Genomic DNA, 13,485 nt, shown 5'->3' on the forward strand with positions numbered 1-13,485 from the left:
TTTTTTGGGTTTGGGATTCTCTAAATGGTGACCTTATCTCTTATTAGACGTGTGGATGCAATGTTCGGGGTCGTGACCTTCGAATCGATACCTATTTCGACATATGTTCATTTTCAGTTTAAACAAGATCGGGTGGGTTTGAAGGAAGTATAAAGTCCCATTCCTTTATAGCCTGGAGATGCCTTTCGGATGCCCTCCCCACTAGGGACAAACTCATTCATAGACACATTCTGACTCCTCATCATTGCGTGTTTTGTTGGGCTGGAACTGAAAGCAGGAATCATCTCTTCTTCGGGTGCCCTTTTACTACTGATATTTGGAAACATATTTATGACCTTTGTTTCCATGATGGGGCCACTCCTAGCAATGCCATTGATGCAGCCATTTCGGTTAGATATGTTGCAGGTAGAGCAGGGAAATTGGGGCTGGTCATAAAGCTTGCTTTCTGTGCCACAATCAAGCATATTTGGTCGGAGAGAAATTATAGAATTTTTAGAAACAAAATCAGATCTAAGGACCAGATTGTAGGGGCTATAAAGGGGGATGTTATTGGCAGATTATCTTCCATTGACTTGGTGGGAGACCCTACTACTGCCAACCATCATATTGCTGCCAAATGGGATCTTCAAGTTCGTTGGACTGCAAGAATTCCAATGGCATGCTCTTGGTTTGCTCCAAATCCGAACATGGTTGCTCTCCATTGTGATGGGTCTCTTTCAGATGACAAGGCAGGCTTTGGGGGTCTCATTCGTGATGATAGTGGGGATCCCTTAGCTGCCTTTGCTGGCATAGGGGAAGATCTTTCGTTGCTGTCCATGGAGCTCATGGCTATTTACAGAGGAATTTCCCTATGCGTTGATAAGGGCTTTTATGATGTCTTTATTAGGTCGGATTCGAAGTTGGCCGTCGATATTTTGAATGGAGTGATTACTGGGCCTTGGCAAATCCTAACTTTGAAAAGTAAGATCCAAATAAAGGCAAGGCTGCTTAGGTCTAAAGAATTCATTCATGTGTGGAGAGAACAGAATCAGCCTGCAGATTTCATGGCCTCCATCCCTACAGACCCTTCTGGAATTCTTTGGGAGCCTGAGTCCTTCCCTCTGGAGCTAGCGATTCTCATAAAGCAAGATAAAGAGTTTGTAACCTATTATAGGATGTAGCCTTGGAGGGGTATCTTCCTCCTTGATGTTTGGATAGGGCATGCCCTCTCTTGTCTAGGGTCCTTTTCCCCTCTTTTGGGTTCTTAAAGGATGCCTTTTTTGTATTTTTTTTCTTTTCCTTCGTAATATATTTCTTACTTATCAAAAAAAAAAAAAAAAAAAAAAAAAAGGAAACATGTCGAAGATTCCTTTCTAAACACAGTGCCACCCCCCTGTGAATGGCTAACAACTGCATGCTAAGAACCGAAGCCTCCACACCTTTACCAACATAAGCCAGGATCGGATCTCTTGTGGTATTACGGATAAGACCACCATAAGCAGCTCTATCTCCTCTCAAGGACCCATCACTATGGAGCGTGACCAAGTGAGTGGGGGGTTTCAGCCAAGAACAAGCTTTGGGGTCCGAGACAGCCCACCGCACCTGGATCCCCCACATATCAACCAAGAACTGATTTCTGGGGGTGTGGTCAACCAAAAATGGACAATGAGAGGCTTTAGTGACCACATCAAAGTTGATATCTTGAAGGATTTTATCATAAGACCTTGATTGATTACTAAAGAGGCATTGATTTCTCTCCCACCAAACATAATAAACCGTCGCACAGAAAGCCAACTTGGGGATAACATCTAACTTGTTATTAGCACAAACCACATGAGAGAGCCAATTTACCACATCAAAAAGGCCAGCAGGTCCTTTACCACTTTGAGAGCACTTAGAACTAACCCTATCCCAAATGGTCTTAGAAAAGGGACAGCCAAAAAATAGATGGGCATGGCTTTCCAAACCCCCCCCCCCAACAGAAGACGCAATTCTGCCCAACTCCAATATTCCTTCTAATAAGTTGGTCCTCAGTTGGGAGCCCACCCATAAGACATCTCCAGGTAGTACAAGAATGCCTAGGTAGAAAACTAGGAAACCAAACAAGGCTATGCCAAACCACCTTAGTAGCACTGCTTCTCACAAAATCCCAAGCCCACTTAGTAGTAAAGAGGCCATTAGGATTTTCCTTCCAAACAATAAGATCCTCCTCCTCATTCACAATGGGGATACTAGGGAGATCCCTAGAAATTGTAATCAAATCAAAAGAGCCCTGGGGGAGGCAAATGCCACATACAACCTCTAATAAAGTCCGATACCAAGGCAAGCCGGGTAGAACTAGCATCATACCGAACTCGATCCCCAAACCTTTTAATCATAACCCCTTTGGGATGCCAATTATCCAACCAAAGTCTAGTAGATTGGCCATTCCCAATAATATGATGGATGTGAGGCTCAACCAAAACTCTAAACTTGAGAACTTTCCGCCAAACCCAAGAGCAGTTTTGGGGAATCTTAACAGTCCAAATAGAGTCATTTTTTAGATAGCGGGCATCAACCCACCTAACCCAAAGACTGTCCTTTTTAGAGGCAATCCACCAAATTTGCTTAAGAATACCCACCGTATTCATATCTGAAATTCTCCTAATACCAAGGCCCCCTTCAGTCTTAGGTTTGCAAATCCTATCCCAAGAAATATAATGTACCTTATGATCAAGAGACGGGCCAGACCAAAGGAAATTGGAGAAGATGGATTCCAGCTTTCTCTTGAGAGCACCAAGCAGGCCAAAAATTCCTGACCAATAAATGTAGCAGCCTTGAAGAACAAAGCTCAAGAGTTGTAATCGCCCTGGAAAAGATAAAAGATGAGCTTTCCAACCATTAAGCCTACTCCGCACCCGATCCAAAATGGAGGAGCAATCTACAAAAGCCAGCTTCCGAGAGATGAGTGGAACACCTAGGTACCGAATAGGTAACTTGGTATCCACAAAATTCGTTAATTCCAAAAGTTGCAGTCTGGCCGTATGGGTAAGGCCCCCTAAAATAATAGAGGACTTAGCCCTGTTGAGCTTCAACTCAAAGTAGGTATGAAACTCATCCAAGGCCCCCAGGCAGGCCGAAATAGAATCCATAGTAGCCTTCACAAAGATCATCAAATCATCTGCAAAGATAAGGTGAGAGAGGTGGGAGCTCTTACATCTGGGGAGAAGACTGGTCCTACTCTCAACCTCCAACTTCCTCATCAAGGCTGAAAACCCCTCCATAGCAATAGTGAACAAATAGGGAGAAATAGGGTCCCCTTGCCGAATTGCCCTTCCCCCTTTGAAATAACCAGCCGGACTCCCATATAATAGAATTGAAAAACAGGGAGTGTCAACAGCCTTCACCCAACCAATGAACTTCTGAGGGAAACCCATTCTTTCCATCATCTCAAACAAGAATTTCCTACTAAGGGAGTCATAAGCTTTATGAAGGTCAATCTTCAAAACTACTGTAGGGCTAGTACCTTTCTGCGCAATCCCTCGGACCACATCATGACAGACAAGGATGTTGTCCACAATAGACCTTCCTTTGATAAATGCAAATTGGGAATCACTCACCACCTGCCCAACCAGACCTTGTAATCTATTAGATAAGATTTTTGTAATGATCTTATAAAAAAGATTGCAAAGGGCAATAGGCCTATAACCAGCAAAGGAAGAGACATCCCCCGTCTTAGGAATAAGACTAATAAAAGTAGCATTAAAAAAAAAACCCCCCAAAAAAAAACCCCCCCCCCCCCCAAAAAAAAAAAAAAAAAAAAAACCAAAACCCCCCCCCCCCCCCAAAAAAAAAAAAAAAAACCCCCCCCCCCCCCCACAAAACCCCCCCACCAAAAAACCCCCCAAAAAAAAAAAAAAAAACCCCCCAAAAAAAAAAAAAAAAACCCCCCCCAATCCAAACAACTTCTTGTAAAAAGAGACAGCTTCATCTTTAATTCGGCTAGGATCCTTAACAATGTCACCTCCTTCCCCTGTAATCTCGAGAATATGCCTCCTATTCTGCCTACAAAGCATGGATTTATGAAAGAAACTATTATTACCATCCCCCAGCTGAATATGTTTCACCCTAGACTTCTCCTTGAAAAACTTTTCTTCAATGGCCAAGGCTTCCCATAATTTCACCTTAGCTTGAGTCTCCAAAGAAACCAGATTCGGGTCATCAGAGGATGGGGAAACTATTTTGTACCCTCCTGAGTTTCATGACGACCTGTTGCGGCTGATCCTTGATGATGCTTATGGTAAGGTCTAGTTTACGCCTCCGTGATTGAGTTGGGTGTCTTTTCCTTGTAGTTACGAGGGGTTTGTCCTCGGAGGTTTGGGGCCTTTTCCTAATCCTTAGGTCTGTCTAAGGGGTGGAGAAGGCTGCCTTCTTTTGTATCTTTCTTTTCTTCTTCTATACACACACAACTTACCTATCGGGAAAAAAAAACATTACTAGGAAAGCCAAAAATCCCTGCCCAGTAAATGTAACTTCCTTGAAGAACTGAAGACAAGAGTTGAAGGCGACCAGCATAAGAGAGTAATCTAGCCTTCCACCCCTCCAATTTTTGATGAACCAAATCCAAGATGGGGCTGCAATCTTTCATGGATAACCTGCCAGACACAAGAGGAACTCCAAGATACCTAATAGGCAGCTTGGTTTCTGAAAATCCCATTAAATCCAAAAGTTCCAGACTGCTAGTTTGGCTAAGGCCCCCTAATATAATAGAGGACTTAGATCTATTAAGTTGAAGCCTGGAGAGGGCAGCAAACTCATCCAGACCCCCCAAACTAGCTAAAATTGAATCACGGTTCCCCTTCACAAAAATCATAAGATCGTCTGCAAAAATGAGGTGTGAAAGGTGGAATGATTTGCAATGGGGCAGCAGCTTAATCTGTCCATCAATCTCAAGTCTATGCATAATTCTAGAGAAGGCCTCCATAGCAAGGGTGAAAAGGTAGGGGGACAGTGGATCCCCTTGTCTAATCCCTCTCCCTCCACTGAAGAAACCTGCCAGACTACCATTTATGAGGATAGGGAACATAGGAGTGGTTACACAGGCTTTCACCCACCCTATAAACTTGTTAGAGAATCCCATTCTTTCCATCACAGCAAACAAAAATTTCCTACTTAGAGAGTCGTAGGCCTTGTGAAGATCCACCTTAAAAACTATAGTAGGATTGGCGGCTTTTTGTTCGATACCCTGCACAATATCGTGGCAAACAAGTATATTGTCAACAATAGACCTGCCCTTGATGAAAGCTGACTGATTATGGCTGACCACACTCCCAATAACATGCTAGATCCTATTGGAAAGGATTTTAGTGGTAATCTTGTATAGGAGATTGCAAAGAGCAATAGGCCGAAACTCCGTAAAAGTGGAGACATCTCCAGACTTTGGAACCAAAGTAATAAAGGTTGCATTTATAGAACGAGGAATGAAGGAGTTCGCAAAGAACCATTGGATATGTGTTAGCTCCTCACCTATGACCTCCCACAAGTGCTTGTACAAGCCAGCCCCGAAACCATCTGGCCCTGGGCTTTAGAGTCTTTTAAACTGAACACAACTCTTTTAACCTCCTCTCCATTTACCTCCTTGCCGAGCTCCATATTTTGAGAGTCAGAGACCACCCCCGAGAGGGGAATCGAAGGGGGGCAAGAGCCCAAATCAGTGGTAATCTGACCCAAAAAGGTTCTTATAGAAAAGAACAGCCTCTTCTTTGATATCCTTAGGATTGGTGAGGGTATTTCCAGCTTGATCCCTGACCTCCAAGATATGATTTCTGTTTTGCCTACTTTGCATGGACTTGTGGAAAAAACTGTTGTTGCCATCTCCCAACTCAAGCCACCTAACCCTTGATTTCTCTTTGAGAAACCTTTCTTCCATTTGCAACGCAGCCCACAACTTGCCTTTAGCTTCCTTCTCCAAGACAACAAGGGAATCATCAAGGGGATTAAGAGAGAGGTCATGCTGAATTCGGCCAAGATCATGTTCTGCATCCTTGACATTTTTGAAAACATCTCCGATACTCTCCTTATTCCAACATTTAAGTTCAGATTTCACATTCTTTAACTTCGCAACAAATCTCAAAATGAGGTTTGAGTAGACATTTATAGCCTTCAGCCAGCCCCTTTTTACCACTTCATCATAGTCTCTGTGGTGAGTCCAACCATCAAAAAACCTGAACGGTTTAGGCCCAGAATTGAACTTGTCCAAAATATTGAGAGCAATCGGGCTGTGGTCAGATATCCCCGGGCAAAGGAAGTTCGCTTCCGAGAAGCGTAACTTGTCCAGCCAAGCAGTATTAACAAGGACTCGATCCAATTTGTATCAGATTCTACGAGTTCCACTTTGGTTATTATTCCAAGTGAAAAATTCCCCTCTCCATTTCAGGTCATCCAGTCCCGAATTGAAAATGCAGGAATTAAATTCATCTACCACCCCCTAATGGATAGCATCCCCTCCCATCTTCTCATTTTGGTGTCTAACCGTATTGAAATCTCCCATAACAGCCCATGGCTCAACAACTCTTGAAGCAATGTCAGTTATCTCCCTCCAAAGATCCATTCGACCTTCAAGAGAATTTAGAGCATATACAGCAGTACAAAGGAAGGACAAAGAAGTCCCAATAACAGAAATCCTCATGTGGATCAATTGAATAGTAGCCTTTAGAACGTCCACCATAAGACAGCCTACATCCCAGCCAACCCATATACGGGTATGGTGCTCCTGACTATAGTTATGACTAAACTTCCATCCCCTTTTCAGGTTTTGGAAAGTAGAGTCAACATTCCCCTCTTTGATTTTTGTTTCTAGAAGAATAGCCATTTTATAATTGTTATCAGCTAGGGTCTTTTTCACACTCCGGAGCATTCAAGGCTCACACATTCCAGCAAAGGCAGTTCATTGAGAACGTTGGAGGGGAGGGGGAGCTAGCTTCTTACCCCCAAAAGCCGAACCACTATCATTTCCTTTCTGATTTGAACTTTGGCTAGGAACCACTTCGATACGTTGAGGTTTAAAAGAAGTCAACAATCTCTTTTTCCCTATCTCCCTCATAGCTCTCCCTTCCTTATCTGAGTTCAACGAAATTGCATGGTTAGGGATAGAGGGCATACCTTCTAAAAGTGGACCCCTTAGAATTGTGCTACCCGAAATTTTCTTTCCCTTGGTGGATGTCTCTTTCTTTCAAATTAGATTGTTCTCCATTAGTTTTGTCACCATCCTCTAGGATTTGCAATAAGGACTCCCTAATAGGGCCCCCCCAATCTGTAGTTTCCATAGTAGGTGTTGCCACATTATCTCTTGCCATAATCATAGTCTCCTCTCCCTCCCCAACTGCCACAAACCCACCATTATTTTGAGCAAAGGTGGGATTATCAAACCCCACCAAATCACCTCCAGCCGTTACATTAATCTCTTTCCTTACATGGCTGTGAAGGATTATTGAATGAGGCACCAATTCCCCCTCCTCCTCACCTTCTTTATGTGGGGGATCTCCAAAATCTTGCTCACACTCCAAATCCTTCCCTAGAAGGATGTTGCATGAGTCAGCATCCAACATCAATTCAGTGGGGTCATAGGGAACTTCCTCCGTTAGATCCTCCAACAAAGCGAATGCATTGCGATATACAATCTTCTTCCCCTTGTCAGCCAAATTCTTAGGGCTGGAATTTGGTAGCTTTTTTGAAATTCCAGTAGTCTTCTCCATAGAATGGATATTGCTAGGATCCTCCACTGAATTGAGCTTCCATATTTGTGGAAGACACAATCCCAACAGATCTGCCACCTGTCATATTTTCAAAATTTGAACTTTGAACTTGCTGCCCAGCACCTCCACCGTGCACGGCCTGAGTGCCACGTCCACTAGTTGCTCTAGCCACCTGAGGCCCCTTGCCGGCCTTCACCCTCCACTCTTTCTGGCTAGAGGTCATTTGCATGCTAGGATTAACGCCACACTGCCCACTTGAGTGCCCAAAAACCTTATGACTGTTACACCGAGGAGGGCACCATTCATATATAAATTTTTGGTAAAAGACCAGACCATCATCATCATGAACCTCCACTTGATCCGAAAATTCATGGTTTGCTTCTATCTCAACACAGAGCCGAGCATATGATAGTCACTCTTGAGTCTTTGTCATCTTATCCGTGGATATCGGCTTGCCCAAGACACTTGCAATCAAGCTCAAGGCCTCCACATTCCAGAAATGAAAAGGAAGGTTGGGGAGAGTGACCGAAACAGGGATGGAGTTCAATTCCATCTTTTCAAGCTTCATCCCTGGTTTCCAAGGCCGAAGGATTAATGGTCTCCACTGCACAGTCCAAGGCCCCCCTTCAAGAACTTTGCCCTTATCTTCCTCCAAGTTGAAACGAAAAACAAAAAAAGCCACTATCAAGAAGATTAATATCCACATGACCAGATATGCACCATTGTTTCAGCAAGACTTCCTTAACAAACGTAAAACTTGGTCCATGACCAATGAAGTGCCAAGAAGGGTGTTCTTCCATTTTAATAATTCTGCCTGTAACATAGCTAAAGAACATTGAGCAACACGGTTGCTCCCAATAAAAGAAGGCTCAATAAAACTCAACTGCAGACCATCATTGTTTAAAGAACTAGAAGAAGATTGAAAGAGAGCTGCCCACAACACTCCCTTCTTCACAGGCCCGTCATTTTGCACCAGCCCCGAGCCAGCCACCACAGCACCACCACCCGAGGAGGAGGCCCCACCTCCAACACACCACCTGTCGAACCTGAATCACAACAGCCTTCCACAGTAACCCTACCTTCCTCCTCCCTCGAAATGGGAAGAGGAGGAAGACCATCATCCGAAGCTAATGGCCTGCTAGCCATCACCCAAAAACAAGCACCAAGATCCTCACTCTCAAATCGCCAGAGCTTCTCTCTCCTCAGCCGAAAAAATTCCCACAGTCTCTTTGGGAAGCTTGCTGTTCATCACATGAAAGAGAACTAAGAACAAAGTCCAAAAGACGAAATTAGGGTGGGTCGTTTGGTGTTAGTTGGGTGCATTTCTGTACTTTTTTGGGTTTGGGATTTTCTAAAAAGTGTCCTCATCTCTTATTAGACGTGTGGATGCGATGTTGAGGGTCGTGACCTTCGAATCAATACCTGTTTCAACATATGCTCATTTTCGATTTAAACTAGATCGAGTGGGTCGTTTGGGGTTATTTGGGGGCATTTCTATACTTTTTGGTTTTGGTATTTTCTAAAAAGTGTCCTTACCTCTTATTAGATGTGTGGATGGGATGTTGAGGGTTGTGACGCTCAAATCAATTCCTATTTTGACATATGTTCATTTTTTGTTTAAACCAGACCTGGTGGGTCAATTGGGGTTATTTGGGGGCATTTCCGTACTTTTTTTTTGCATCTGAGATTTTCTAAAAAGTGTCCTTATCTCTAATTAGGCGTATGGATGCGAGGTTGAGGGTCGTGACCATCAAATCGATACCTATTTTGATATATACATTTTCGGTTTAAATCATATAGGGTGGGTCGTTTGGGGTTATTTTGGGGCTATTTTGGGGCATTTCTATACTTTTATGGAATTGGCATTCTCTAAAAAGTGTCCTTATCTATTATTTGACGTGTGGAAGCGATGTTGACGGTCGTGACCTTCGAATTGATACCTATTTCAACATATGTTCATTTTCGATTTAAACCAGACCGGGTGGGTCGTTTGGGGTTATTTGGGGGCATTTCTATACTTTGTTTGGTCTGCGATTTTCTAAAAAGTGTCCTTATCACTTATTAGACGTGTCAATGCGATGTTGAGCGTCGTGACCTTTGAATCGATACCTGTTTCGACATATGTTCATTTTCGGTTTAAACTAGATTGAGTGGGTCGTTTGGGGTTATTTGGGGGTATTTCTGTACTTTTTGGTTCGGGATAGTCCAAAAAGTTTCCTTATCTCACACTTGACGTGTGGATGCGATGTTGAGGGTCGTGACCTACCAAAAGATATCTATTTCGACATGTGTTCATTTTCAGTCCGAACCAAACCAGGTGGGTCACTTGGGGTTATTTAAGGGCATTTCTGTACTATTTCAGTTTGGGATTTTCCAAAAAGTTCCTTATCTCTTATTAGACGCATGGATACGATGTTGAGGGTTGTCACCTTCAAATCGAAGCCTATTTCAACATATCTTCTTTTTCGGTTTAAACCAGATCGGCTGGATTGTTTGGGGTGATTTGGGGACATTTCTGTACTTTTTTAGGTTTGGGATTTTCTAAAAAGTGTCATTATGTCTTATTAGATGTATGGATACGATGTTGAGGGTCGTGACCTTCGAATCGATACCAATTTCGACATATGTTCATTTTTTGTTTAAACCAGATAGGGTTGGTCGTTTGAGGTTATTTAAGGGCATTTCTATACTTTTTTTGGTTTGGGATTTTCCTTAAAGTGTCCTTATCTCTTATTAGATGTGTGGATGCGATGTTAAGGGTTGTGACCTTTGAATCGAAATGTATTTCGACAAGCCTTCATTTCTGTACTTCTGTTGGTTTGGTATTTTCCAAAAAGTGTCATTATCTCTTATTAGAAGTGTGGATGCGATGTTGAGGGTCGTGACCTTCGAATCGATACCTATTTTGCATATATTCTTTTTCAGTTTAAACCAGATCGGGTGAGTCGTTTGGGGATATTTGGGGGCATTTTGGTACTTTTTTGGGCTTGGGATTTTCAAAAAAGTGTCCTAATCTTTTATTAGATGTGTGGATGCGATCTTGGGGTTTGTGACCTTCGAATCAATACCTGTTCCGCATATGTTCATTTTCGATTTAAACTGGACTGGGTGGGTCGTTTGGTGTTATTTGGGGGCATTTCTGTACTTTTTTGGGTTTGGTATTTTCTAAAAAGTGTCCTTATCTGTTATTAGATGTGTGGATGCGATGTTGAGGGTTGTGACCTTCGAATCAATACCTGTTCCGCATTTGGTCATTTTCGGTTTAAACCAGACCGGGTGGGTCATTTGGAGTTATTTAGGGGCGTTTCTATACTTTTTTGTTCTTGGGATTTTCCAAAAAGTGTCTTTATCTCTTATTAGACGTGTGGATGCGATGTTGAGGGTCGTGACCTACTAATCAATACTTACTTCACAAATGTTCATTTTTTGATTTAAACCAGACCGGGTGGGTCATTTGGAGTTATTTATGGGCATTTCGGTACTTTTTTGGGCTTGGGATTTTCTAAAAAGTGTCCTTATCTCTTATTAGATGTGTGGATACGATGTTGAGGGTCTTGACCTTCGTATCGATGCCTATTTCGTCATATGTTCAATTTTGGTTTAAACCAGACCGGGTGGGTCGTTTGGGATTATTTTGGGGCATTTCTATACTTTTTGGTTTTGGTATTTTCTAAAAAGTGTCCTTATCACTTATTAGACATGTGGATGCGATGTTGAGGGTCGTGACCTTCAAATCGATACCTATTCCGCATATGTTCATTTGAAGTTTAAACCAGACCAGGTGGGACATTTAGAGTTATTTTGGGGCCTTTCTATACTTTTTTGGGCTTGGGATTTTCTAAAAAGTGACCGTATCTCTTATTAGACGTGTGGATGCGATCTTGAGTGTTGTGGCCTTCTAATCGATGCCTATTTCGCATATGTTCATTTTTCGGTTTAAACCAGACCGGGTGAGTCATTTGAGGTTATTTGGGGGCATGTCGGTACTTTTTTAGGCTTGGGATTTTCTAAAAGGTGTCCTTATCTCTTATTAGACGTGTGGATGCGATGTTGAGGGTCGTGACCTTCGAATCGATGCCGATTTTGACATATGTTCATTTTAGGTTTAAGCCGGACTGGGTGGGTCGTTTGGTGTTATTTGGGGGCATTTCTGTATTTTTTTGGGTTTGGTATTTTCTAAAAAGTGTCCTTATCTCTTATTAGATGTTTGGATGTGATGTTGAGGGTTGTGACCTTCAAATCAATACCTGTTCCGTATATATTCATTTTCGGCTTAAAGCGGACTGGGTGGGTTGTTTGGTGTTATTTGGGGGCATTTTTACACTTTTTTGGGTTTGGTATTTTCTAAAAAGTGTCCTTATCTCTTGTTAGATGTGTGGATGCGATGTTGAGGGTAGTGACTTTCAAATCGATACCGATATCGACATATGTTCATTTTAGGTTTAAGCCGGACTGGGTGGGTCGTTTGGTGTTATTTGGGGGCATTTCTATACTTTTTTGGGTTTGGTATTTTCTAAAAAGTGTCCTTATCTCTTATTAGATGTGTGGATGCGATGGTGAGGGTTGTGATCTTCGAATCAATACCTGTTCCGTATATATTCATTTTCGGCTTAAACTGGACTGGGTGGGTTGTTTGGTGTTACTTGGGGGCATTTTTGTACTTTTTTGGGTTTGGTATTTTCTAAAAGTGTCCTTATCTCTTGTTAGATCTGTGGATGCGATGTTGAGGGTAGTGACTTCGAATCAATACTTGTTCCGCATATGTTCAATTACGATTTAAACCAGAATGGGTGGGTCATTGGGTGTTTTTTGGTGGCCTTTCTGTACTTTTTTGGGTTTGGGATTTTCTAAAAAGTGTCATTATCTCTTATTAGACGTGTGGACGCGATGTTGAGGGTTGTCACCTTCTAATCGATACCTAGTTCACATGTGTTCATTTTTTGATTTAAACCAGATCGGGTGGGTCGTTTGGGGTTATTTGGGGCCATTTCGGTACTTTTTTTGGCTTTAAATTTTCTAAAATGTGTCATTATCTCTTATTAGACGTGTGGATGCGATGTTGAGGGTCGTGATATTCGAATCGATACTTATATCGATTTATGTTCATTTTCGATTTAAACAAGACCGGGTGGGTCCTATGGGATTATTTGGGGGCATTTCTGTACTTTTTTGGGTTTGGTATTTTCTAAAAAGTCTTCTTATTTCTTATTAGACGTGTGGATGCGACATTGAGGGTTCTGGCCTTCGAATCGATACCTATTCCGCATATGTTCATTTCCAGTTTAAACCAGACCAGGTGGGAAGTTTGGAGGTATTTGCGGGCCTTTCTATACTTTTTTGGGCTTGGGATTTTCTAAAAAGTTTCCTTATCTCTTACTAGACGTGTGGATGCGATGTTGAGGGTCGTGACCTTCTAATCGATACCTATTTCGCATTTGTTCATTTTTTGGTTTAAACCAGACCTGGTGAATCGTTTGGGTTATTTGGGGGCATTTTGGTAGTTTTTTGGGCTTGGGATTTTCTAAAAATGTCCCTATCTCTTGTTAGATGTGTGGATGCGATGTTGGGGATCGTGACCTTAGAATCAATACCTGTTCCGCATATATTCATTTTTGGTTTAAACCAGACCGGACGGGTCGTTTGGTGTTATTTGGGGGCCTTTTGTGCTTTTTTGGGCTTGGGATTTCCTAAAAAGTGTCATTATCTCTTATTAGACATGTGGATGCGATGTTGAGGATCGTGACCTTCTAATCGATACCTATTTTGCATGTGT

The 13,485-nt window shown here is 42.3% G+C and overlaps 1 protein-coding gene across 1 annotated transcript; it reads left to right on the forward strand.

The window, feature by feature from the left end:
• The first annotated feature begins 686 nt into the window (after nucleotides 1–686).
• On the forward strand, nucleotides 687–1,160 carry LOC122647296. Its single transcript, XM_043840716.1, has one exon. It carries the CDS (start codon nucleotides 687–689, stop codon nucleotides 1,158–1,160), a length of 474 nt encoding a protein of 157 aa, XP_043696651.1.
• Nucleotides 1,161–13,485: the final 12,325 nt, after the last annotated feature.

The sequence above is a fragment of the Telopea speciosissima genome, unplaced genomic scaffold, assembly GCF_018873765.1.
Source record: "Telopea speciosissima isolate NSW1024214 ecotype Mountain lineage unplaced genomic scaffold, Tspe_v1 Tspe_v1.0019, whole genome shotgun sequence".
Classification (NCBI taxonomy): domain Eukaryota; kingdom Viridiplantae; phylum Streptophyta; class Magnoliopsida; order Proteales; family Proteaceae; genus Telopea; species Telopea speciosissima.

Coding starts and splice junctions, on each gene's coding strand:
- LOC122647296 (XM_043840716.1), top strand. CDS start 687: ATGGTTGCTCTCCATTGTGATGGGTCTCTTTCAGATGACAAGGCAGGC.